The 26274-nt window shown below is 45.5% G+C and overlaps 2 protein-coding genes across 2 annotated transcripts in view; one reads left to right on the forward strand and one right to left on the reverse strand.

The window, feature by feature from the left end:
• Positions 1-26274, forward strand: part of dab1a (DAB adaptor protein 1a) — a 251276-nt gene that overhangs the window by 124214 nt on the left and 100788 nt on the right. The window lies entirely within an intron of this gene.
• On the reverse strand, positions 21004-24311 carry LOC133961196 (zinc finger MYM-type protein 1-like). The gene is made up of 3 exons (XM_062396229.1): positions 22728-24311; positions 22143-22242; positions 21004-21894 (listed from the first exon to the last, which is right to left on the reverse strand). Exons 1-3 carry the CDS (start codon positions 24242-24244, stop codon positions 21367-21369), a joined length of 2145 nt encoding a protein of 714 aa, XP_062252213.1. The 5' UTR covers positions 24245-24311; the 3' UTR covers positions 21004-21366.

Below are 26274 nucleotides of genomic sequence, written 5' to 3' on the forward strand. Positions count from 1 at the left end.
TCGCGTAAGTCCTGAAGGAGGGCTACCTGTCAACACCTCCATATTACAAGGAGCTTTGTCAGTGACAATACTGTCTCTGTTGTGCTGCTGACAACATGGGAAGGGCATTAATACACACACACACACACACACACACACACACACACAGACACAGTATTTCCTCACTGAATGTGTGTGTGACAGCCTTTGTGTTACACTGAGGATCCTCCTGGGTCTCTGATACTCTCTAAGTTTCTACTCACTGCATCACTGTGATTTAGCATTGTCAGTCTCCATAATAAAGTTAGAAGGTAGCAAAAGTAGCTGTGTGTGTGTCTGTGTGTGTGTGTGTGTGTGTGTGTGTGTGTGTGTGTGTGTGTGTGTGTGTGTGTGTGTGTGTGTGTGTGTGTGTGTGTGTGTGTGTGTGTGTGTGTGTGTGTGTGTGTGTGTGTGTGTGTGTGTGTGTGTGTGTGTGTGTGTCTCTGTGTGTTAGGAGGAGGAATCTCTGACATTGAGGGATGGCCCTTCTGCTCTGAGCTTTGTCTCATGAATTCTTTAGAACGTCTCCTCAGCCGACAGAATACTTCTCCATTAGATACAAACACAGCGGTACATGATCCATATATTCATGTCACACTGCATATCCACTCGTGCATTAACAGTACGGCAGCTAGCAGCCTGGTCATCTCTTTTCAACAAGTTGGTGAAAGCTCCATAAAATCTCTAGATAAAATTACCCATCAGATCAGCTTTATTTATTTGTTGTTTTAAATCATACTCTTATAATTTGATTGTGTCATTATATAAAGTGTTTCTTTCCGTTTTTAATCCATGTAAAGTTTCTTTGAGCACTGTTGATAGCAATACAAATTAAATATATTATTAGTATTTCTATTACTAATAACTAAAGATAAAATCTTTAATGTATAAAATATAAAAACGGAGAAACTGATGAAGATTAAATATTTCCTTGATAGATGTCTTAAGCGATTATGTGATTAAAATCCTCTTTTTGTGGTTAATGGTTAATGAATCATTTATTCATTTGAAACTGTTCCTTTGATCTGCTATTTTCCAGAAAGCAAAGCCCGTTCTCTTATCTCCTAATGTCATCTGGCTGCCCTCTGTGAAAACGTGTTTTTGTTTAAACCACGTCTTGCACTTTAGTTTGAAATCTTTCTAATGTATTTGATTTCTACTGATGCTAAAGGTGCAGTACAAAGATGCAGATGCTGCGCTGTATCACTTTTAAGACTCATTTAATGAACACCATCTTGTCTTTCCTGGTCAATAATAATATACCTATTTACCTTACCTAAATACTTTAGAGAGTGAAAAAACACCAAAAGCATGTCGTCATTTTTCACTCCACAAAATGTAAGTTCTCATTATGTACCCATCCAGTGCAGTGTTCTTATTTATTGGTGAATGGCTTGTTTCCAGTCCACTATATGCTGCCGTTCTTTCCCCTCTGTCTATAATCCCAGAAGCACATTAAACGCAGAGAGATGTACTGCTGTTGAGATCCCCATGCTTAGCAAGTCCAATTAAATGCCAGTGGTCCTAGTAAGTTACAGCAAGTGTAGCAATAAATGTGTTTGACTCAAATCATATTTCATCAGTGCTTCTTTGGCTTTTATTGGCGTGACCTTAAAGCGTGTATAATCAGTCGCATGTGGGATCTGGGTGAACGCCCCACCATCACGATGACACACACCCTCACTCCTCAACTTGAAAAAGTCCCTCTCGTATTTCGCCTTTATCACACGCCATGAATAGGACGCTCTGGATTCCATTTCACAGCGACTGTATTGTGGGAACTTATAACTTTTTACGGCGTCTGGTTCATTGTTGAAGGACTTCACTTCAAGAATTATCTGCAGTGAAAAGCAATTATCTGAAAACATAATAGAAATCAAATGACAGATGTACAGATATAAAAAAAAAAAAGAGGAAGAAAATAGAAAGGAATAGATTGATGGAGAGATAGAGCTTTGAGCTGGCCATCTTCCCAGAAGGTGGTGGTGGGGGGGGGGGATCGATCAGCCAAACGAAAGCGTCTCACTATTTTCTCACTCGGTAGAATGAGCCGGGCTAATAATGGAAAGCACTCATCGTCTCCCCCTCTCCTTCTCTTTCTTTGCCTTCGTTACATTTTTTTTTCTTTTTTTCCGGGAAAACAATCATAGTCTCGTCAGAGGGCCGCCTCACTCCCCCACCACATCTGACATTTGAAAAGCAAACGCGTTGATACGGAGATGTGGGCGTTAAACAGGAATGAGTCTTTTGAAACACTGACTCATGACACCCGAGGGAAGCCGACACACACACACACACCCACACACACTCACACACACACACACACACACACACACACACACATACAGACACACAATTAAGTGGTATGTGAAAATCCCTCCGTGCATCAGAACAATAGGGGAATCAAGAAGGTTGGAACTCAATGGTCCAATCACAGATGCCGTATCCCAACCGCCGCTACTTTCTAGTCATAACAAGCCAAACAACCTTTTCAACCGCACTTGTTTCTGCCACTCAAAGCCTGTCGGTCACTTAGCTCCGAAACACAATTACTGCCATTTAGGAAAAGAATGGCCAAATGTCGCCACTTGTCATTTATGCAAGTATTTTCTTTCGTGTGTTGCTTTTTTGCGTTGCATTGCTGTAACAGGCCAAACACTGCCATCTACCTCCAAATGTGTGTCGCCTGTGGCTCTGATCGATGTTGATGTTAAAGTCAAAATACAAAATACAAAATACAATATATCAATGAGCAGAAGTGAAGATTGTGTGAACTTTGTACTAACTTCTCTGCATCCTGTCATTTATATAAATAAATGTTTGTTTCTCTGTGATAAGCTTCAAAGATGATCTTTGTCACTGTTGGAAGTTGCTGTGCTAAAAACATCTTACCAAGCATTCACATATGAAGCAGACTGGGAGCAATGTTTGCAGGAATCTGGCCACTGCTGGCTGCAAATATTATGTCCGATATTTAGTGTACCTTTTTCTCCTGCTAACATCTCCACCAATTCCAAATTACAATTTCTGGCTCTTTTCACTATGTAGTTGCTAATTTTGTCCATTTTCCATTTGCTGCAGGATCAGTTGTGTACAATAGATTCATCAAATATTTTCATCGTTGGGTGCAGGTGGTGCTGCCGGGATCGTATATTTCTAAGTACACACAAGAGCCATCCATGTGTAACTTTAGCCTCAAAGCGTGCACATACAGCTTCTCAGCGAGCATCTAAACAAGTAGTAGAGACTCATTCCATTCATTTGCTTATTTTTCTACCGCTTTTATTGCGAGTTAGTTTGGGATGCCCGCGGAACTTTAACTGGTAGAAAGGCACAATAAAAGCATTTAAAAGCACAGGAACATAAACTATATTGAATCTAGCCCACAGAAAAGTGCAGTTAAAGTGGGAAGAGCAAACATCTGACTGCCTCATTTGGCATCATCACCGACAACAGCAAAAAGCGAACAATATGCAAAACCCAACCATGATACCACAACGCACAATCGTGATCTACTGTCGTCATCAACAACAATGTTGTGAAACTAAAATGGGCAACCGGTGCACACAGGATTTCAGCTGCTGGACCTAAGGTGTTCTTTTTATTGAGTCGTGCTGAAGCCCTCAGTAACCTTGTTTAGATAAGTGCCATACAAATAAAGTTATTATTATTTTGTATTGAGTAGTGCTGCTTTAAACGGTACAGTTTTAACAAATGGACGTTCCTCTTTGGCATCAGCAATCGTTAGATCCTGCTCTTGTTGTGGCACTGTTCATCAGCACTGTAGTGATGAAGGAACAACCTTGGGTTTCTTGTTGTGGAAATGACAGCCATTGAAGAGGGCTCTCGGAATGAAAAAGGTCCATGCTACCACTGCCATGAGCTCTATGTTGCCCAAGGCTGCACTGTGCTCAAACATAAGTGTGTGTGCATGTTTATATTTATGCATGTGTGTGTGTGTGTGTGTTTGTGCATGTGTGCGTGTGTGCGTGCATCCTGCTGATGTGAAAGAGAACAAGCTGTCATTCAGACAATCAGATCACAGTGGGGATGTGGCATCTGAGTGTGACACATGTCAGCGTGACAGTAGCAGCTGCGTCTGCTGTCTGACATACTGGAAGCCAGAGAGACAGACGGAGAGCTGGTACCCGAGGACAGAAATACTGTAGGCTGAACAAACAGACAGATAGAAGGAGACTGGTCCTTTTAACCTGCCACCCTCTTCTTCCTCTCCTCCATCGGAAGTCTCCTCCGTCTAGCTCTCCTCATCCTGCTCAGTCGTCTCTTCAGATCGTTCCAGCCACGTCATCCGTCCTCTTTTTCATCCCAACGGCAAAACTAACTAACAGCCGCTCCAACTCTTCTCTTCCCTTAGCATTTATGTTTTTCCCTTTCCTCTCTTTCTGCTCCTCTTTCCCTTTCTTATCCAATTTACTCATCTCTCTTTCCTCTCCTTTCCATTAACTTTGTACTTCTCGCCTCCTCCTGTATCTATGTTCACAACTAGATTGCTATCTGGAGCACAGCGAGGGGCCATTAAAATTCAATAACCTTGCACAATAACTTTAAAGGCTGCTTTTTAATAAAACACTAATGAGAAGTTCCTCTGCTCAATAATCTGTTTGTTTCTCCTCCACTCGATTTCCAGAGGAACAGAAGGAAAGTTCGTAGAATTCAGTAGCTCCATATATGGGATTTAAAATGGAATGCTCTTTACTTCTGAGTCAACGGTATTTTCAGTGAACAACTGCAAACTAAAAGGCAACCAAACGAAATCAACTTCCACTCACCTACTTGTATCACACAAGCGGGACATTCTCCGGAGTTTCTCCTGCCAGCTGCCTGGTAAAAACTCAGCATAAAGGTCTTGAGGAGCCCATGTGAGAATACAGCAGGATCATTATTCGGATGATCCACTGCGAGCGAGTGGACGTGTTGATGACATGTGACATGGAAAACAAAATTAATACGAAGGTGAAAAAGAGGTGCCATACACAAGATGCCAATGAACATGTTAACTTCTGAAGCTGCCCAAGACGGTTTTGATGTGCTGTAAAGTAAAAGGAGTGATCTCTGTCGCCTCATGTCCTAACATCCACATTGTCACAGAAGGTTCAGAATTTACAGTTTCCCTTTTGACATTCAAGATCACCGGCTTGTTACACCATGGTGCATGTTTTCTTGTGTTTATGCTTAGGTGTGACTTTGCTGTCGTTTATCCTCTAAGTGGTGTGAGCAGCGGATCAGGAGGGTCAGTGGTTTTACTAGAGCAGCAGAGCTCTCAGAGCACCACAGACCTCAGCTCACTGACTAATTCACTACACACTCTTTATCTGTTAGGCAAATAATCTTTTTAGTGCTCGGACTGGCCTCGTAAAAGCCTGATTAATGGTTTCAAATGCCGCTGCTTGTGTATTAATTAGCACAGTGGAAACAAAATGTGGCAAATGGACACAGACAGAGCTTGCAGTTTATGGGCCCTACTTGTCAGCATTCTGTATAATATCCATCTGTTTCGCAGGTTCATGTGCTCACTCAGCACATGCGTATGTTTGCAGCTATTGATTTAAGACTTACGTTGATGTAAAGAACATGTGGTTGTTTTGTTCTGCTTTATTTGGAGAGCATCTCATTTGACAAAGTCCTGGTTAATTCCCGTGACCAGTTTCTGTGATGTGCACAATTTATTCTAGTTTGCAGCACCTCTTTGATCGCGGTGGCAGAGCTGCACAGTCGCCACAGAGTGGAAACAATATGTCCATCTCTGCTACATCTGATGGTTCCTCACCACCTGCAGTCAAACAGCATGGAGCAGTGTGTGCACTTGCATGTGTGCGTTTGTGTTAGCGAGTGTGTCATTATGGTAAGGTATGACATACTGCTGACAGTGTGGTTTTAACTTCAGTTGATATGGACCTGTTGCCTGGTCTAGACGTTTACTCCCACACCTCCCTCATGGGTGTAGGACGGAGACTTTGACGATGTCGACATTAAAGTCGACGGGAAGAGACCGGGAGAAAGACGAGATGATCCACTCAACAGGGACTGAAGGATTTTTCTTTGGAGATGCTTCAGGGTTGCCGTGGCAGGGAACAGGAATTGGATGGATATGCAAACAATGCAAACATGCATATGCATACTGTGGGAGCCCGGCCTTGCAAGAGGAGAACAGTGGGTATGCAAACTGGAAACAGAGCAGTCAGACACGGGGGTGTGTGGTAAATCGAAATTAGGCGTTTATTTACAACTGATCGGGAAAAGGGAGGAGGGCGCATAAAGATAAATCAAATAGTTTTGCCGGTCTGGCAGTTGGGGTCTGGGGCTCCAGCGGGCTCTTCCTGATGGCAACGAGAGAGAAAGACAGCAGTTAATCCTCTTCATCTGATAAACAGGCAGGCCGTTGGCCTCTTACCCTGAGACTCCTTTTGAAAGCGTCTGGTTCCTACTCCCTCAGTGGCTCCAGAGACTCTGGTCCCATTTCCTCTGGTTTTTAAAGGGCTCCTGATTGCCTCTTGACTCAGTCCACCTGTGAGAGACAACAAGAGACACCTGGGAGGGGAGGAGCTCTCCAGGAGGATCCCCTGGGGTAGTACCGCCCCTCCAACACCACGCCTCTGGATTGCCTCTGCCTGGCTATCCTCAGCCATGTGTGGCACGGCTGACAGGCTGGGCCATCACATACCCCCCCCCTCAGCTCCGATCCACGGTGGGGAGCGGCCGACCACAGGCAGTCGTCCCTTCTCGACATGGCATCAGCGTTCCCATGCAGCTTTCCGGCTCTGTGTTCCACTGTAAACTTAAAGTCCTGTAGGTGTAGAAACCAACGGGTTATTCTGGCATTCCTGTCTTTGTTGAAGGCCATCCATTTCAGTGGGGCGTGGTCAGTGACCAATGTAAACTCTCGACCCAGTAGGTGATATCTTAGTTTGTCTATCGCCCATTTAACAGCTAGACATTCCTTTTCTATTGTTGCATAATTCTTCTCATGGGGAAGCAGTTTGCGGCTTACAAAGGTTATGGGGTATTCACATCCATCATGTACTTGGGACAGGACTGCACCAAGGCCTACCTCTGACGCGTCTGTTTGAAGTACAAACCTCTTGCCGAAGTCGGGGGTGTGTAGCATGGTTTCGCTGCAGAGGGCTTTCTTCAAGGCATGGAAGGCCAGCTGTGTCTGTTCCGTCCACTTCACCCGGTTGGATGCACTTTTGTTTGTCAGTTCATGTAAGGGGGCCGCTAAAGAGGCAAAGTTAGGGATGAATTGTCTGTAATACCCCAATAACCCTAGAAAGGTTCTCACCTGACGTTTTGTCTGGGGTTGGGGCCAGGTTGTTATGGCATCCACCTTCTTTACCTGGGGTTTCACATTTCCTCGTCCGACAGTGTACCCAAGGTAATTCGCCTCCTCCAGGGCGAGGCAGCACTTTGCAGGGTTGGCTGTCAGTCCCGCCTCTCGTAAGGCCTGGAGAACAGCTGCCAGGTGCTGCAGATGGTTCTCCCATGACGTGCTGTGGATTACAATGTCGTGCAGATACGCCGCAGCGTAGGCCTGGTGTGGCCGGAGCACTTTATCCATGAGCCTCTGGAACGTTGCCGGGGCTCCATGAAGACCAAACGGGAGGACTCGATAGTGGAAGGCGCCGTCTGGCGTTGAGAAAGCTGTCTTCTCCCTTGCTTGTGGGGTGAGTGGAACCTGCCAATATCCTTTGGTTAAATCTAGCGTGGAGATGAACCGGGCAGGTCCTAACCTCTCGACCAGCTCATCTACCCGGGGCATAGGGTAGGTGTCAAACAGAGAAATCTCATTTAACTTTCTATAGTCATTGCAGAACCTAATGCTGCCATCCGGCTTCCCAACAAGGACTATCGGACTGGACCAGGCACTGTGTGACTCCTCCACCACCCCAAGGTCAAGCATTTTCCTCACCTCCTTTCTGATGGCCTCCCGTCTGGCCTCTGGGATTCGGTATGGTCGTAGCCTTACTATCTTTCCCGGCTCTGTTCTGATGTCATGGGCGATGGCTGTTGTTCGACCCGGGGCCTCGGAGAAGACATCTCTGTTTCTATCGAGCAGTTCTCGGAGATCTTGTCCTTGCCTGGATGACAGCTGGTCACTCATATTCACTGGCGGGAGGACCTGGGGAGGCAGGTTAGCTAGCAGGACATTAGAGGGGACAGGGAGAGGCTCATGCCATGGCTTCAGCAAATTTACATGGTAAAGTTGTTTGGCTTTCCTACGGCCTGTCTGCCGTACACGATAATTCACAGGCCCCACCCGTTCCAGTATTTCATAAGGCCCTTGCCACTTGACTAAAAACTTGCAATCATTTGTTGGAAGTAAAACCATTACCTTGTCTCCAGGTTTGAACTCTCTCACCTGGGCTCCCCGGTTGTATACCTTTGCTTGTTGCGCTTGGGCTTGCTGCATGTGCTACCGGACTAATGGCCAGACTTGGGTCATTCGGTGGTGCATTTGCTCCACGTGCTCCACGATGCTGCGCTGGGTGGACGGCTGCTGCTCCCAGGCTTCCTTGGCAACATCCAGCAAACCCCGGGGTCTCCGACCGTACAGAAGCTCAAACGGTGAGAAACCAGTCGAACCCTGGGGTACTTCCCGTATAGAGAACAGAATATATGGCAGGAGTTGGTCCCAGTTCTTCCCATCAATATCGATCACCTTGCGCAGCATGTGTTTTAGAGTTTTGTTAAACCTCTCTACAAGTCCATCTGTCTGAGGGTGATAGACGGAGGTTCTGATTTGTCTCACCTTTAGACTTTGGCACAGACATTTCATCACTTTGGACATAAAGCAGGACCCTTGGTCTGTAAGGATCCCATCCGGCAGGCCTACTCTACTGAAGAGCAGAAACATCTCTCTGGCGACCACCTTCCCCGTAGCAGACCGTAGAGGAATGGCCTCCGGGTAACAGGTTGCGTAGTCCAGTATAACTAGAATATAGCGGTGGCCACGGCTAGACTTCGGTAAGGGCCCAACTATGTCCATGGCAATCCTGCTAAAGGGTGTTTCAATAATGGGGAGGGGTATCAGAGGGTTTCGGTACTCTACCTTTGGGGAGTTGATTTGACACTCGGCACAATGTCTGCAGTAGTCCTCCACGGCCCTTTTGACTCCCGGCCAGTTGAAACGGCTGAGAACACGTTCATACGTCTTCTCCCTCCCCAAATGTGCCCCTAGTAAGTGGGAGTGGGCTAGGTACAACACTTTGGAAGCATACTCTTTGGGGATAAGCAACTGTTCACCGATATCAGAGTTCTTTTTGGTTACTCGGTATAACAGCTTATTCTTGATCATGAAATGTGGAAAAGACACTTGACTCACCCCAGCCTGCTTTTGACCCTCTATTACTTGGACGTCTCTCCAGGCTTGGGTTAGGTTGGGATCCTGCAGCTGGGCCGAGCCGAATTGTCCTGGCCTGAGTCCTCCCTCCATTTCAACTTCCGGGAATTGAGAGAACACCTCATCTGATTGTATGTCTTCCAGGGGCTCCATCTCCGCTGCCCGTTCGGGGTCTGTTGCTGTGGTCTGGGTGTGGACGGCTTCCTCCCTGTCGTCATTAGTAGTTTCTGCTGGGCTGCCATCGGGGGATACTGCTGCCCAGGCGGGGCGAGCTACGGAAGACTTTCTCTTCTTCTCCGGTCGTCTTCTGGTTTGCCATTTTGGGTCCATTGCCTCCGCGGGCCAGTAGCGGGAGAAGAGGGGGCTGTCCCGGCCGAAAAGCACAGGCACCGGCAGTTGCTCGACTACCCCAACCTGCAGAGTGAATCGTCCTCGAGGAGTGATTACTTGGATTTTGGAGGTTGGATACTTCCGGGTATCCCCATGGATGCAGGACACGGCCATCTCTTCACCCCAGGGGGCACTGGCGAATTGTGGTCGAACGAGAGAAACCATACTTCCGGAGTCCAAGAGGGCCTCTGTGTCTCTCCCTGCAATCTTCACCGGAAACCTTGGGGCTGGTGCTCCCTCATGGGCCCAACAGGTAGTGAGGTGGTGGCAGTAGAGACCCTTGTTGTCGGTAGACCCAGCTGTCGGCATCGGCTCATCCCGATCCGGACACTCTCTGGCTAGGTGTCCCTCTCTGCCACAGGAAAAACATCGTGGGATTGGAGGAGGCCACTGGGTTCGTCTCGCAGCTGGTCCGGTCCAGCCAGGGGGCGTTCGGGCTGGTGGGGAACTGACAGCTTTGCCTACCATCTCTCTCTCTGTCTTGGCTTTATAATTGTTTGGCTTGTTTTCTGACCGCATCAGATTAGCCATCACTCGGTGATTTTCTATTAAGGCTATTAATGTGTTCACATTGGGAGGCCCCTGCTGGGCGACATACCTCTTGATGTCATTTGGCAAGCCTCTTGTACACCGGTCAATCACCACTCTGTCCACTATGGGCGGCCCTTCTGCTTCTTCCAGCCAGCTCCTGGTGTGACGGACTAGCCCCATCACCTGTGCCCGGACGGGGAGAGCAGGGTCGTAGCTCCAGTCATGCACTCGCTGTGCTTTGGCGGGGAGGCTAAGTCCATATTGGCCTAGGATGGCAGTCTTTACCTTATCATAACTCACAGCCTCTGCAGCTGAAAGATCTCGAAAGGCTTTCTGAGCTTCGCCGGTCAGGAAAGGCATAAGGATGTTCGCCCATTCTGCTTTTGGCCATTTCTCTCTCGTTGCTGTCCTTTCAAAAAGCGTAAGATAGGTCTCGACGTCATCATCTTGCGTCAGTTTAGTCAGCACCTCTCTTGGTTTCCGCTCTTCCGTTTTTCCTGTTGCTCTACACAGCTCTACCACAGCTGTCTGCAGAGTGGCTTGGGAGTCCAGAATGGCTCTCAGGATCTCTTCCATGGTTGACCTTCTCTTCCGATCAGCATACCCACTGATAGCGAAGACTCAGAGTGCCCGCATCCTCCACCATATGTGGGAGCCCGGCCTTGCAAGAGGAGAACAGTGGGTATGCAAACTGGAAACAGAGCAGTCAGACACGGGGGTGTGTGGTAAATCGAAATTAGGCGTTTGTTTACAACTGATCGGGAAAAGGGAGGAGGGCGCATAAAGATAAATCAAATAGTTTTGCCGGTCTGGCAGTTGGGGTCTGGGGCTCCAGCGGGCTCTTCCTGATGGCAACGAGAGAGAAAGACAGCAGTTAATCCTCTTCATCTGATAAACAGGCAGGCCGTTGGCCTCTTACCCTGAGACTCCTTTTGAAAGCGTCTGGTTCCTACTCCCTCAGTGGCTCCAGAGACTCTGGTCCCATTTCCTCTGGTTTTTAAAGGGCTCCTGATTGCCTCTTGACTCAGTCCACCTGTGAGAGACAACAAGAGACACCTGGGAGGGGAGGAGCTCTCCAGGAGGATCCCCTGGGGTAGTACCGCCCCTCCAACACCACGCCTCTGGATTGCCTCTGCCTGGCTGTCCTCAGCCATGTGTGGCACGGCTGACAGGCTGGGCCATCACAATACATGCAGACTCGCAGCAAGCATGGGCGGATTGAACAGTGCAAACTGTCTAACAGGCTGCTAATCTGATGTGCGCCTGTGTGTGTGTGTGTGTGGGGGTGCATGTTTGAGTATCCATGTGCAAGACAGTGTGTTGCTGCCGGGTTTTTGTGAGAACGGCGGGTTTGGGAATCACTTAACTTCTGTCACAAGCTGTTATGTCTCTCCCAGCTGGAGGGACAGAGGGGGAGATGAAGAACGACAGAGTAAGAGACTGAGATAAAAGCAGAGATGCAACCAGGGAGCAGCACAGGTTTTACCCAAACTGACAGGGATGATGTCAAATCTTATTTAAAGTTGTTTTTCATTTTTCATAATTTTACCTGTAATTTACCTAAGATGTGTCCGTCTTCTGTGTCCGTCTTCTGAAGGTGAAGAACCACGGAGGCACAGCTTTAGCCAAACACAGGAGCCTGAGCAGGGTGAGGTATTACTCAGCTCTGCCTCTGTGACATTGCAGCCATGTCTTATGTTGAACGAACTGTAGCCTTTCACAAACGTATTCATACAGTTCCTCGATGCATGATGGTGTGTATCCCGGTGTGTTGAGAAACATGTGCACACACATGTATGCATTCAAAGGCCTCTGTCTTTCTCCGGCGCTTGTGTCACCCAGCCACCCCCACAGCAGTCCCGTCTCTACATCCTCCTCCTCTCACCCTTAAAGGTCAGGGCTCATCACCATGTCAGATGGGGTTTATTCATCCCTGCTCTACCACCAACGTCATTCTCACAAAGTCGGCTGTCAGAGTGGGTGAATGTCCTGCACTTGTCAAAATTGCATCTCCAGGATCTGTTTGCTTCTCCTGGTTCCTGAGCGCGGAGACCCTTCCGTGTCTCGCCCCGGATGCGTTTCACATGGATCCGTCTTTGTTAATCTGCCGCCTTGTGTTCCTGATTTGCTCGCAGGTGAGGAGAAGAAAGCATGTGATGAGATTTTCCTTGAATCCCGCCATTATCACGAAGCAGAGCTCATCCTTATGGCTCCCCTGCATATTATCTGATTGCACACAGACATTTTCTTGATGTTGCCTGTGGAAATTGGTTTGCCAGACGCCGTACGCAGAAAGGAAAAAATGGGGGAGGGAGAGGAATCGGTGGCAATTAACATCACCTCTTTACACAGACCACTTAAAATCCTTTCACTCTCAGCCTAAAACCACGCTCTCCTTTCTCCATCTCCCTCTCCTGGGTTCCCCGCTGCATTTTATATGCTCACCAAAATGTGAGTCTTTGAACCCTCCTGTTGGAGAACAGGAGTGAGAACGGCCTGTTGGAGACATGCTGGTGTCGAGATGCATTAAACAGGTCAGACTGAGAGCAGCGTGATGTAGGCTAATTCGAAGCATTACAAAAAATGAACATTAATGTTTTTGCCAAATAGCCCAAAGCCATAGTCAAGACAGATTAGAGGTGGGGGCTGAGATCTAAAACTGAAACTCACTGTCAGACATGTGGCACTGAAAGCAGGAACATTGCACTCCGGAAGATGCAGCTTGCCGTGCTTGGCCCTTAATTGCTCGTCTTGTAAAAACCTGGTTTGAAATTAAAGGTTTGTGGTCGCTGGCAGACATAATGGCTGTCATTAATTATTGTCTGCTTTGCTGTTGTGGTCCTTCAGCTACTGTTGTCCTTAAAGCTGAGGCTAATGTGAGAGTTGGGTATTGAGCTTTCAGTCCCGCTCTGCACCCAATTAGAGCTACAGCAGCTTGCCACCGTGGTCCAGTGGAGCATGTCTCTGGTTTCCGTCCAAACCTTGAACCCGCCGCTGCCCCCCCCACCTCTCGCTGACCAGTCGGTGCTTTACAAGGAGTCCACATCTGTGGGTGACTGAGTGAGGGGTCCTCGGGGGGGCCCTCCTCGATGACCCACCACGCAGAAGATTTGTTTTGAGCTTTCGAAGGGAGCTGAACGGAGCGGCTGCAGTGTGTGTGAGTCCGCTGGGGGACATGCAGGGCACAACACGACTTTTCCATCCGCCGGACAGAGTGTGTCACCCAAAGTCAACAGAAGCTGCGTGGGGGGGGGGGGGGGGGAAGCGAATGATGGGTTTTTAAAACGCTACAATACCCATCATCCTTGTCGGCAAAGAAAACATGGCACAGGGAGAGAAAGAGGCGGCTGTAAAAGAGTTTTGAAATGCCACCGCAAAGTGAGCAAATGGTAAACTGAAGTACATTTAAGTCTGGTTTATTGATGCGGTGGATTTGAGGCGCTGGCAGATGTGAATTCCCTTTGAACCTACAGCACTGCCGGATCACAGGCTCAGACTCCCCGGGGAGCTACACTTTTCCAAACACACCACCCAGCTATGGATCGAAATAGAAAATGAGTTGTTTTTTTTTTAAATCCCATAACAAAACAGCTTTTTGAAATAAATGTCTCTGTGCGTGTGTCTCTCTCTTGTTGCATAGGTCAGCTCCTCCAGAGAAAGAGGTCCATGTTACTCCCGCTGACAAATGCACCTTACATCAAACCGCCAGTCATTGCCTCAGCATTCATCCTGAATTATACATTACATTAATACAAAATGTACAAGTCTGAGTTCCAAAGCGCACGTTTACCTTCTCTTAATCCCGGTGCATCTCATCTATGTGAAGCTGATAGGAGTACAGGAGGCCAGTCTGTAGGTGCCCATGAGGATTTTTACGGCTCTGTGCAAACGGTCGGCGCTGTGCTCCAGCTGTCAGGGAATATAGGGAATCCATGAGGGAAGCTCACACCCACCCTCAATTACAGGCTCCCACTGACAAGCAGCCTCTCTGCTCATCAGCCAGCCCCGACTCTCCGACTCCTACTCAAGACTTCCCCTACCGGCCCTGCGCCTCCCAGTCTCCAGCTAACCTTTCTGTCTGAAACAAGACCTCCTTTCTTTGTTCGTTCTTCCTTTCCTCTTTCTTTTTTGCTCCCTGTCTTTCTTGCTCTTTGCTTTCTTGCCTGCTCGCTTTCTCACTAGTGTCCCTCCCTCCTTGACAAGAGACTTGGACTTTGACTTTTTGAAAAAAACTCTTCTTGTGATCTGTTTGTTGTTGAAGCTGTATACAGCTTCATCCAAGCAACAGCTGACGGTGACCTCTGTAAGATTTCATAAGCTGTTTTCAAACCTGACCTACAGGTGAAATCGGGACAAACGGCTCTGGAGTTCACCCGCACTTTGCCTTTCACACACTCACAACGCAGCTGGAGGTTCTCTGCACAGACACGTTCACCACTCCATCAAATCCTCTCCATTATTCAGCAGCCGGGGCTAGCAGACAGAGGCAGGAAGTGACTCTGCTGCGGAGATCACATGATCATGTTTACCCCCGACACCGTCGTCAGCTCTTATCACCACAAACGTTCACAACCTCTTTGTCCGTGTGTTCTACGTGTGTGTCACAGCTTTTTCATTGGGATATATTTGTCTGTCAATTTTTTTTAATTTTTTGAGTAAGAGATCAACCCCCTCAGACGCTCGCCCGTGTTCACACATCGACTTCTCCTGGATTTCTACGGACTATACTAGGTGATCAGGTGGATCAGATCTAGAGTCCAGTGCATGTCTGAAAGCAGCTTTACATACTGCACATAAAAAAGTAATCGATATCCAGGTCACCAAGAAAAAGATCGACTGGCTCTCACTGTTTATAGATTGTCACATATTCTCTTCAAATATTTCTCATGAGAACTTGTCAGCCTGAAACAACAACCAAGTAGAATAGCCATATTACTTCATACTAGTTAATATTTTATTTAATAATTCCATAAATCTCTGTTTATCTATATCTGGCTGACATATTCTGAGAGACTTTCTTCTAATCATCTACCTTCTTCATCTAGTCCTATGTTGTTTGAGAGCATTTGCTAAACTTTCTTCTCTGTCCTTTGTCAATAGTTGTCAATTTAAATATTTGTCCTTCTGCGCTGATTTTGATGAACGTGGCTTGAATCCCATCACTTCCAGCTTAGAGTTCATTATGTTGCTTTCAAATTACTTTCTTGGTTTCACGTTCTCCCTGTGTTACCTTCCTCAGATTAATTATTGTTGAATTCCAAGCTTATTTTAAATCATCTGTACGTATTTCATTATATCATGTAGTTGTTTTGTTGTTTCCATCAATGATCAGCTGAATTGACCTTTTAACCAACTGGGAGAGTGCACTGGATATGTTTATGCCCTCTGCAGCCATCCCAGCTTTAGTCTTATACCTAATCTTGTGTTACGATTAAAGACAGGAAACTGTGATATAAAGCAACTTCATTAATTGTTGTTTTTTTTTATAAAAAACATTCATTAACAGCAGTTTTTGATAACTGTTTTATTCAAGTAATGCTTTATGTACAAATATCTGTTTGAGGTACTTTGCTGAGTAATAAGGTTTAAAAACAGGCTGAACAGCTGTGAGAAACTATTAGTCTTTTTTTTTATTAGGTGAAGGAGGCCTCTTTTTGCGGCTTTCAAATGAGCAAACTCATGGGGATAACATATGGTTTTGAATGATCAGGGTGCACAGCCTCACATAAAGCTTTGTCCTCTACTTCTCCAATATGATTTATGAATGAAAGTGGCTTTTCAGCACCAATCGATCGGACAGCAACCTCTAAAGACGGTTTTATTGTCATTTAGTCACTGCTCTGTTGTGTGAAAGAAGAAATGTGTCCCACAAACCCAGCGGGAGACACAAATTCATGGCCAGGCTTTGATTCAACTTGACAATTACAACACAACAGTCTGAGTTTTCTGTCAACAACATTTAGGACTATCTGCACTACAGAGTAAACACAGTCAGTGATGAATCATTTTTAAAACATTAAGTTGGAACACTGTCGGCCTTGTAGCTGCAGTTCCAACTATCTGATGCACTGACATCGTGAATGCAGAGGAACAGCCGTGTGAAGCCAAACTACTATGACATGGGCTGCCCACAGTGGTGAAATCCTGTAATGTTGAAGGAGTTTAAACCGTCTCAGAACCTACTCACGTAAGAACACCTGCATAGAGAGTCAATGAAATGTAAAAATGTGACACCGCAGTGTGACACGAGACATCGTGCTGGTCGTGATCAAGCAGCCAGTTACTGTTCCCGCCCTAAATTTCTTAAAGCTTAAAAAGCGAGCACATGTTGAGCAGATGTGAGTCTGTAGGGAACCTCGAGCTGCTGTCTCTCATCACAGCTCCATTCTCACGGGACATCAAGGAGCAGAAACCCTCTCTGGAGAGGAAACTTTTCTGCTTGCTTGCTTTTTTCTCCTCGTATTGTGAACAGGTGTTTGGATATATAAATCTAGTATTTTCACCAAACAAGGAGCTACCGAAAAATAGTTTTTACTGAAATACCTCAGGATTATGAAGCATGCCTGGCCATCACTCCCTGCAATGACTGGATATGAGCCTTTACTAATGCTATGAGCATGAATGCAATCTGCAGTAGTGTCCTCCTCCTCTCCTCTCTGACCCAGCTGCAGGGTTTTTTGTTGAAACATCTGATATCCAAAAACCATTACATTAAGTCTAGTCCGAAACAAGCTTCAGGGATTTGTTCAGAGCGAGGGTCAGGGCTGACTCAGAGAGGGTCCGGACCCACATGCCCATCCCTGCCATGAGGTGTGTGGTCCTACTCTAACTGCCATTCCTATTAGCAGATGCGTTTGTTCTTTACAGGTTTATCATTTCCTGAGTCGCATCCTCTAAACGAAGACTAATTAAATGGTAAACCTAATTTAACAAAAACCTACCAGCAGTGGACTCACCATTCTTATATATTGGTCAGATCCAAGGAATGCATCATAAATAACACACCTGTTAACAAGTAAACTTCCCCTTCTGTCACACCTCTGTCTGACTTCTCTTCCTGTTGCAATTATCTTGGCCCTAAAGAGAAGGTATATATTATATACAAATATAGAATCCCGCTGTGCCTATTTATACTTGGATCTTTGAAATATCATGATTATTGTCCCCCCTGATACTGCCTCTCATTCTCCTTATCCTCTTTCTTCTTTTATTTCTCTCTCTCTCTCTCTCTCTCTCTCTCTCTCTCTCTCTCTCTCTCTCTCTCCCTCTCTCTCCCTGTCACCGTGCTCTCTGTCTTCTGGTTCCCTGAAGTCCTAATCAAGGCTCTGGGATGAGGCTCACACAGACAGGAGGAAGAGAGCAGAGGCTCCCACTATGTTCACTAATAGGGCAGGGGTTGGAGTCTGTCAGTTGTGGCCATAAAGACTTTAGTGCTGTGGCTCTGACAGCACGTGGCTTCCTCTGCGTAACCAGGAGACCCCTGTGTTAATGCAGACAGCGCTGCACGGTCACAGGCTAACTGCTGGCTGCATCGCTGTTTGGAAACGTCAAGGGCCCCGGGATGAAGCCAAAGACCCTGAAACAAAACAGTTTTGTTTTTTTAGAAAGAAAGAACATAAATAAAAGCCCACTCTTCTCTCTGCTTTCTCTTTTTGTTGCAACTTTTCCTCCTATCACTTCCTTCATCTCCTCCCCCTCTTAGTGTAGGTGAAGCTCTGGTAATTTCAATATGTAGATGTGGAACATGAATGATTAATTAGGGTAATGGAGGGGGATTCAGAGTGCTACACCTCTTCCACGTGGACATGACTGAGCTCATTTGCATAGATCTTGAACTAAGTCCCTGTAGTGTAAAGTGAACCGCACGGTGCAATGTCCACTTTGACTAGAAGCTCATCCTAAAATAGGAATCTAAGAGAAAAAAATCATCAATAACAGGCTGACTTTTAATATGCTACTACATTACACAGGGTCAGGGTCGTCGTTCCCATTCTGCCAAACTATCTGTCTGCAGCCCAAATGTTCACAGTGGGATTGTTGGGAGGATGTCTAGGTCAACAAATGTGTTCGCTGATGTATTAGCCCAGCTTACAGGCTGACAAGTTGCATATATGTTACACACATGGGGTCAGCGTGATCGATCATTTTCCAAGCCCTGGCCAGTTTGATTTTCTTTCTCCTTTAATAGGACACAAGGGACACGAACTGGGGAAAGAGCCTAAGATATAATCATGCTGCCCTTTTGCTCGGCAGCAAAACATACATCATACTCCTGTAGCAAGTAATTATGAAAGTCTAAGAAACCTAGGACTGCTCAGTGTTTTTCTGCGATCTAGAAAGTATTAAAGAGACTGCAAGAGAAAATAATATTTTCAACTTTTACCGCTACTATATAATCATTTATGTCGGGGATAATTTAAAAGCGCCATGATCATTTGAACCATTTTAATAGTAATGGTATGTTTAATTGGTCTGTGTGCCACTGAATAATTATCCTTTATAGTCAATACTAACCCTGTGTTAGAGATCTAATCTAAGACCACTGGACGGAACCCCCTCCCCCTTCTATTTCAGTGGAGCTGGTGGAAATTGCAGGGAGGCTGTAATTGAAACAGATGAAGTCAGACATTTTTTTCTTTCTGTTAAGTTGAATTTGATAGCCTCCAAACTGTGAACACATTTGCATATTTTTAATTAAATGTCTGGGCTTGTTTGTTTTTGCCTTTTCTTTTGGAGAATGAACTTGTCACTCACTATGCGGCATCAACAAATGTTTGCTCCGACTTGTCAGTATATTTTTGTCTGTCGACTCATCATTCAGGTTACAGTGATTTTGAACATGAAATCTCCAGAGTATTGTGTGCGTGTGTGTGTGTGTGTGGGTGTGGGTGTGGGTTGGTGTGGGTGTGTGCAGTGAATTTACATACCTCCTCTCAGCAAATATTTCACTACACGTCCTTCCCTTGACCAATTACACCTTTGCAGAATGGTTACCATGACAGCCTTATAGCCTTACCTCTGCAGGGTTGTGTCGGTTGTGTATGTATTTGTGTTACATATACACATTAACGGAGAAAGGAAGTCTCCTAAGCAGTGATAAGAGTTCAGTCTTGTTGGTGCTGGTGTTCACGTGTGTGTCGGGTAACAGCAGAATATTCATCCCACCAGCTCAGTCAATAGCTAACTGGTGATGAAGCCGCAATAAGTTAACATTAGTCTCCGATAATTCTCAATCAATATCTCTTTTTGATTAGCTTTAATCAATATCGAGCTTTGTTTAGGTCTTATTGCCAGGGTAACCGGCCCTGCTGTTAACTGCTGATAGACATAATGAGCTTTGTGCACTTGCTTGGCTTGTGGTTACATGTATACCTGTGTGCATGTGTATGTTTGAATTATGTGTATCTGAGTGCCAGAGGCCCAGTGTGAGACACATTATCTCTCATTCAGTTTCTTTTTCTTACTGGGCCTCATAAATGTCCAGCATGGATTGAGGAAATTAGGCCTGTTTTGATTATTTAGATTCATCCCATATTAATTCCCAGGGACCTGCGGTTTTCCCTGTTCCAATTTGCTTCCCAAATGGACGTTCCCGGAGCTATGACTTCTGAGCACACACACACACACACACACACACACACACAAACACCAACACTGATACAGGCTCACCCAAAGTCATACCCATAATGGATGTCAAAACGAATTGTTTGGTTTTCTCCCGAGGCCGGGAGGCAGGACAGCTGAGAGACGAATACTTAATCACACGGATACAAGCGGCGGAAAACACACCGACACGATGTACCGCTACCCACATGCACACGCACACGCACTTGTACAAACACACACACATACCCACAGACACACAGAAGATTAAGGGTAGGAGGGTATGGGAAGAATTCACAATGACTTGCAGGTCCAGTGAGTGCTGCAGAGGGAAGGAAGAGCCCTGAAGTACCGGGGGAGGTGTGGGCGCAGGGGCAGTGTGGGGTCAATTAGTATTCATAAAAGACAAATGAATCCATAGCTGTGGCCTAATACCAATTACTTTTGATCACCTAATCAATTAGAGTTGGTTAGGGTTACTGTAGCTAAATAGAAAATTAACTCCGACATTCACCATTGGCATCGAGATGGCTTTTCATCAGCCGCCACATCGGACATGTTAATTTCCTCATCAAGGTGGAGAATGGAGGGATAGTCACCCGCCTGGTTGGAAATGCACACTCCTGCACACTTGCAGGCAGCCACACAGTTATTACAGGCCCTTTATTAAATATCCCTGTGGCCCCTTAATAGACAAATAGCATCTGATTCTATCAAGTGAAAGGGAGAGAGAGGGAGGGGAGCAAATTAACGGAGTCCTCGGTGGCAGAGAGAGAGTATGCGGCACTGAGAGCAGTGGCGGCTCCTGACAAATTTCTCAGGGGGGGCAATTGTTGCGATGATGGCTAAGATCCACGGTACAATCAGATTGTTTTCTGCTTACCTCATCGAACAGCTAAATGGCAACATCAGACATCGACTGCATGTTCTATATGATTTTTTTGATACAGCTAAATCAAGTTTATAGTGAATGTTAACATGCTTTTGGCTGATGAATGAACTATCCCACTGTGGTCATCTAACGGTACATTTTCATCTACCATTTTGCCTCCTTAAATACCTCGGAAAGTTAAAAGAGACTGCTTTACAATAAATCACAATACTCTTTCTCCATCTGATAACATTTATTTTAAGTGCAGCAGTTGTGTTCTGATTTAACAAAAAATGGATGTTAGCATAGCCTAGTAATTATAATATTTACAGTTCTCATCACACAACTTGATGACAGCATATATAAAAACTAGTGGCATAGCCTACTCATTGCAATATTTACAGTATTCCTAAAACAAGAATGATCCAAGGTGATAATCAAAACATTGGGTGCTATTTAACAAGAATTTACCCATAAGACACATGTACATTACAAAGCAAACAAAAAAATTGGCTAATGATATGCAATTAATACAGCTATTTCCAATTCAACATTTGAGTAGTGCAACAACACAACAACATTAAAACAACATTTCTCACTTGTATTGAAATTTTGCTCGTCTCTCTTTCAAAGCAGCAAAGTGATCAATGACCCTCTCATTAAAATCAGGCATGTTCCTGACTAGTTCCCTCTCCATGGAAAGCATGGCCAGAGCATTGAGACGATCCTGTCCCATTGAGTTTCGCAGGAATGTCTTGATTCTCTTTAAGGTCGAGAAACACCTCTCAGCTTCAGCAGTTGTCATGGGAGTGGTTATGAGGATGTTCAACAGAGCCACAGTCTCAGATAGGGTCTCGTGGAGGTTGTTCCTCTGTAGAACCTGGTAGAGTGCCAATGCACCACTGCAGCCCTTGAAATCTGGACTCTCGTAGATAAGGGACAGTTCAGTCTTGAGCTTCGCCTTATTCAGCATGGGGTATGCCTTGGCAGTGGTGTTCAGAGCCTCATCAGGGAACACATGGGAGTACTGCTCAAACAGGTTTCCTTGTAGCAGCGTTGCACTCACAAGGTGGCTTGTGAAAGAGAACCTCTCGTTTGCATGGCCCAAGATGGTGTCACAGACCTGTCAAAATAAAGAGAGTATATCACAAATTGGAAGTACACTATGAGTTAAAAACACTGCCACCATCCATCCTTGAATGTAACTGTAAATACAGAAGGGGTGATTTTTTAACACTAGGTTCCAGAGGCCTTAAAAAGGAGGTCTGCATGACTTTAGAATACAATACAGTAAGGTATGCAATGAAGTGAAGTGAGAGAAAAATAGAACAAAAAAAGAAAATAAACAAACAAAACTAAAAAATCATCTACCTCCTTAGACAGCCTCTGCTTGTCTTGCTCTCCCAAGGCCCTCCTTTTTCCTGTAGTTCCTGCTGCTACTTGCTGCTGCTCTGGAGATGAGCTCTGGTCCCTGAAACCGACAGACAAGGAGAGTGTGTGTTAGTATATGAACGTATACAGTATGTCAATGCAATTACCTACAGTTCCTGTCTTAGAAAACCAGTAATAATAGTATGTTTTGTCCTGTTTTAAGATCTCCTATACGAGCCATTACAGAGCCTATATTAAAAGGGAGTTAGGAAAAAGGCAAATAATATAGTTTCCCTGAATATGAAACGCTGCCATCAGGCAGAAGAATGTGTATTAAGATGCAAATCAAATCGCTTAAAATGATAATTTGTTCTGGCCTCCATTAAGCTGATGCAATAGAACGTGCAATAGAATAATGTGCAATAAATAGGAAAGTACTTAACTTTAGCACTCATACTTTATCACCTGCACCTTATTCCCAAGTTCAAGTGCAATAGTTATAGTTAATAGTTTTTAATGAATCAATCATTCACTGTGCCCAAGACAGATTTCCCCATGGTGACAATAAAGTGTAACTTATCTTACCGTATGGCTTGAACACTGCTTGTGAAGCTCTGCAGAGCACGTTTGATGAAGACTGCATCAATGTCCTTCTTCTGCAGCTGTTGGTACATAATGTCAACGTGAGGCATGATTTGATGAAATAGATGCAGGAAAAACTTGAAGTCATCGTCCTGCAGCATCCTCAGGTAGCCAGATGCCTCCCTCACTGTGGTGCAGTCAAATGAGCCGTCTGTGCTGATGGCTTCAAAACACTCTATGAGGTCATCTAGGTTCTCATAGACTGTGTTCACGACCCTGCTGTTGAAGTTCCATCTTGTGGCCGATGCTCTTGGCAGCCTTCGTGCAACAACCTGGTCGAGGATGGTGGTGCGTTTGGGTGACCGACTAAAAAAACTAGAAATGCCATTCAGATCCGAGAAAAAAACCCTCACTGCTGGGACCTGAGAAGTGGCTTGCTGCATGATCAAATTCAGCTGGTGTGCATAGCAATGTAAATAATGTGCATTTTTGTAATGCTCTCGCACTTTTTGCTGCACACCAGCCTTCTCTCCTCTCATCACATTGGCCCCGTCATATGCTTGCGCGATGAGTTTACCCCTCTCTTCCTCGGTGAATAGACTGTTCAGTCTCTCCATAATAGCAGTGGCAATCGAGTCAGCCGTTGAAGACGAGAGGGGGACAAACTCAAAAAAACGCTCTTGAACAGCATGGCTCCCATCAATGTATCGCAATACCATGACCATCTGAGTCTGAGTCGAGACGTCCGTTGTTTCGTCAGCTTGTATCGCAACGAAGCTGGCCGACTTCACCTCCTCCGTAATGCGTGCCCTAATGACAGCTGCCATGCAGTCGAGCAGCTCATTTTGGACGGTCTTGGATGTGCCTTTAAAGACGGTGGCCGTTTTTAAATGCTCCTCAAAAACTTCATCTAGGGATGCAATAAACTGTACCAATCCTCGAAAAATTCCGGGGTTGCTGGATCCCTCGCTCTCGTCTCGGCCTCGCAAGGCCAACTCGAATACACCGCAGAACTTAACACCGTCGATCAGGCGGCCCAGAATGTGGCGATTTTTTCCCACCTCATCATTGTGCCGACGCAGTGCTAGCCTGTAGCCATCGTCCAACTGCGTAGCAATGTTGACGCTCCCAAACGCTGACAGTTTTAAGCAGCTGTCAATGTGGATCCTCGATGCTTCATGCTTTTTTATTTTTTCGGACAGATGATGCATATCTTTGAAACCTGTTGTAGTCCAAGGTGTTTCCGTGGTGCAGCCATCAGGGTGGATGAGGACGCAGGGGTAGCAGAAGAGTCCGTTGGCTAGCTCGCATCCTGCTAGCCAGTTTTTCCTCTCGTACCAGCACCGCGAAAATCCCCTGGTGTACGACTTGCCTCCTTTCTTTGATATTTGTTTTATATTTAAATTTGGTCGGGGTGGTCCTAATTGTTTAACAGCCAATTTTTCCTGATTGCTTCGACGACTAAATGGTAATTCTCTAAATGAAATGATGGAGTTGCTCTGAGCTGTAATATTCGCCATGACGATCGTGAACGTGACTGCGGCGGCAGCAAAGCACCACGTGACGTTCACTGTAGTGTACGTATGATATGACAGAATCACGTTAGTGCAAGCACTCCCGGAACCCATAGAGAATGCATTGCAGGGCTTGCAGTTTGAAAAAAAAAGCTTTTACATGAAAGTCAATGAGAGCGCTGGGGGCGATTTCCAGGCAGGCTGAAATCGCCCATAGCGCTCGGTTGGTATGAAACACAACTGCTCAGAGGAAAACAGGCTTAATTTTTTACAAAATGTATTGGTTAGCATCATTATCACTAAAAAATATATACATATGATATATTATTAAAAAAAAATATTTGGCATATTATCTTTTTTTTTTTTTTTTTTTTTTGACTCAAGGAGGGCGGCGCCCTATCGCCCTCTATTGGCCGGCCGCCCCTGACTGAGAGACACAGAGTAAATGAGTAATTCAGAACTGATTGATTGTACAAGAGCGATGGAGAAATGAAGAATGAGAGAGTGCAAAACTGGGAGAGAGATAGAGAGGGAGCGACAGATAAAAAAGGAACATAGATTGCAGAAGAACGGAAGCAAATGGAAGATAGACATGTGATAGATGGAAGGCGAGAGAGAGGGGGGGATTCAGGGCGACGGAGGGGTAGTCACTCCCCCGACCTTTGCTGGGAGGTTATGAAGCTAACACTCGTCGATGTGCCGTTTGTGTGGTGTTAACGCACCTTTTTCCATTCCCACCCCTAACCTAGTTTAACTTCAGCCATCGCCTCGGGCTTGTGGAAGAGGAGTGGCAGCAATACCAGGTCAAGCCCAGGGAGGGGACAAGCCCAGTGCTTAGTATTCCCTGAGTGTCGGACGCAGAGAGACAGGACGGAGAAGGAGGAGAGAAAGAGTGTCTGGTGGAGGCAGGGCGGGGGTTTGTCTGGAGGATGAGACTTAAACCTAGGTAAAGCTGATGCTGGGCTCAACCCTGTATTCTAGAAAATATATTTGTATGGCATAAACTATATAAATTCTTCCACCGCTCTATGTTTTATATTTTGTCTCTAATATTTAGAGACTTTTTGGTGTGGTATTTATTTCAGCATTTACTGGATTCTACCACAACCCACATTTTCATTTTCATTTCATTTATGTATTTTGTACTTGTGTTGTGTGAAGTAAACTAAACAAGCACTATTCAGAAACAAAGCCAATTGCTACAGTAGCCAGCACCTGCTGATACACTATCACGAGTCCATGTCAGCAATTAGTTACAAAGATGTTGTAACAATTATTGTTTGTAAGGTACAAATCTTTCTAGGTTACGTAGCTGATATGCAAAAGCGAGAAAGCACCAGCAAGTCCAAATTTCTCACTAATATTTCAGTGACATTCACCCAAAACTACAGATAACTATCAAAGGAGGAGGTGGAATAAAACATACAGGGCTCTGGGGATTGAATAAGTGAGTAGCAGAGTTCGATTCTACTTTGGAGATGATCTATAGTCAGATGAAATGTCTGAGAAGCAGCAAGTCGAATCAAAGGCACAACAGCCTCTTTGTGAATTACCAATTAAAAATTTAAATACTTGCGTAATACTTGCGTGCGCTCAGGGAGATAGCGGTCTGATGGAGGAGAGCTCCATGAGTTAGAGACGTGCTGAGGGATTTTCTTGGCTTTAGATTCCTGTTTTATTCCTTTTTTGTCATTGCACCATTGCAGGAGCCTTTATTGAGTTCACATCTGACGGCTCCGAGAGTTCATCTTGGCCAATCGGAGAGATTGCATGAGCACATTTCCGGGACATGTCTGTGACTGAGTCTTTGTTCTCTTTGCTGTTAGTGAACTTTCAATCTGCTTTCATGCTGAATTGCCTGTTGACCCACAGCTCTGAAGTTGCAAAAAGGGTTCACACTAAGATTAGAAGTTGGTGCCCACTGCTCTCTCTGGGTGACTTGCTCCTGCAGGTCAGTAAAGAGGGTGAGGAGGTGATGTTTATTCAATGTGGGCTAGCGGACAATGGGAAGCAACCTGGACATTCCAGGCCGTTGG

Source organism: Platichthys flesus, chromosome 9, assembly GCF_949316205.1.
Source record: "Platichthys flesus chromosome 9, fPlaFle2.1, whole genome shotgun sequence".
Lineage (NCBI taxonomy): Eukaryota > Metazoa > Chordata > Actinopteri > Pleuronectiformes > Pleuronectidae > Platichthys > Platichthys flesus.

Coding starts and splice junctions, on each gene's coding strand:
- LOC133961196 (XM_062396229.1), bottom strand. CDS start 24,244: ATGGCGAATATTACAGCTCAGAGCAACTCCATCATTTCATTTAGAGAA. Junction 22,243..22,727: donor AGCAGTGTTCAAGCCATACG/GTAAGATAAGTT, acceptor TGTCGGTTTCAG/GGACCAGAGCTCATCTCCAG. Junction 21,895..22,142: donor AGCAGAGGCTGTCTAAGGAG/GTAGATGATTTT, acceptor TTATTTTGACAG/GTCTGTGACACCATCTTGGG.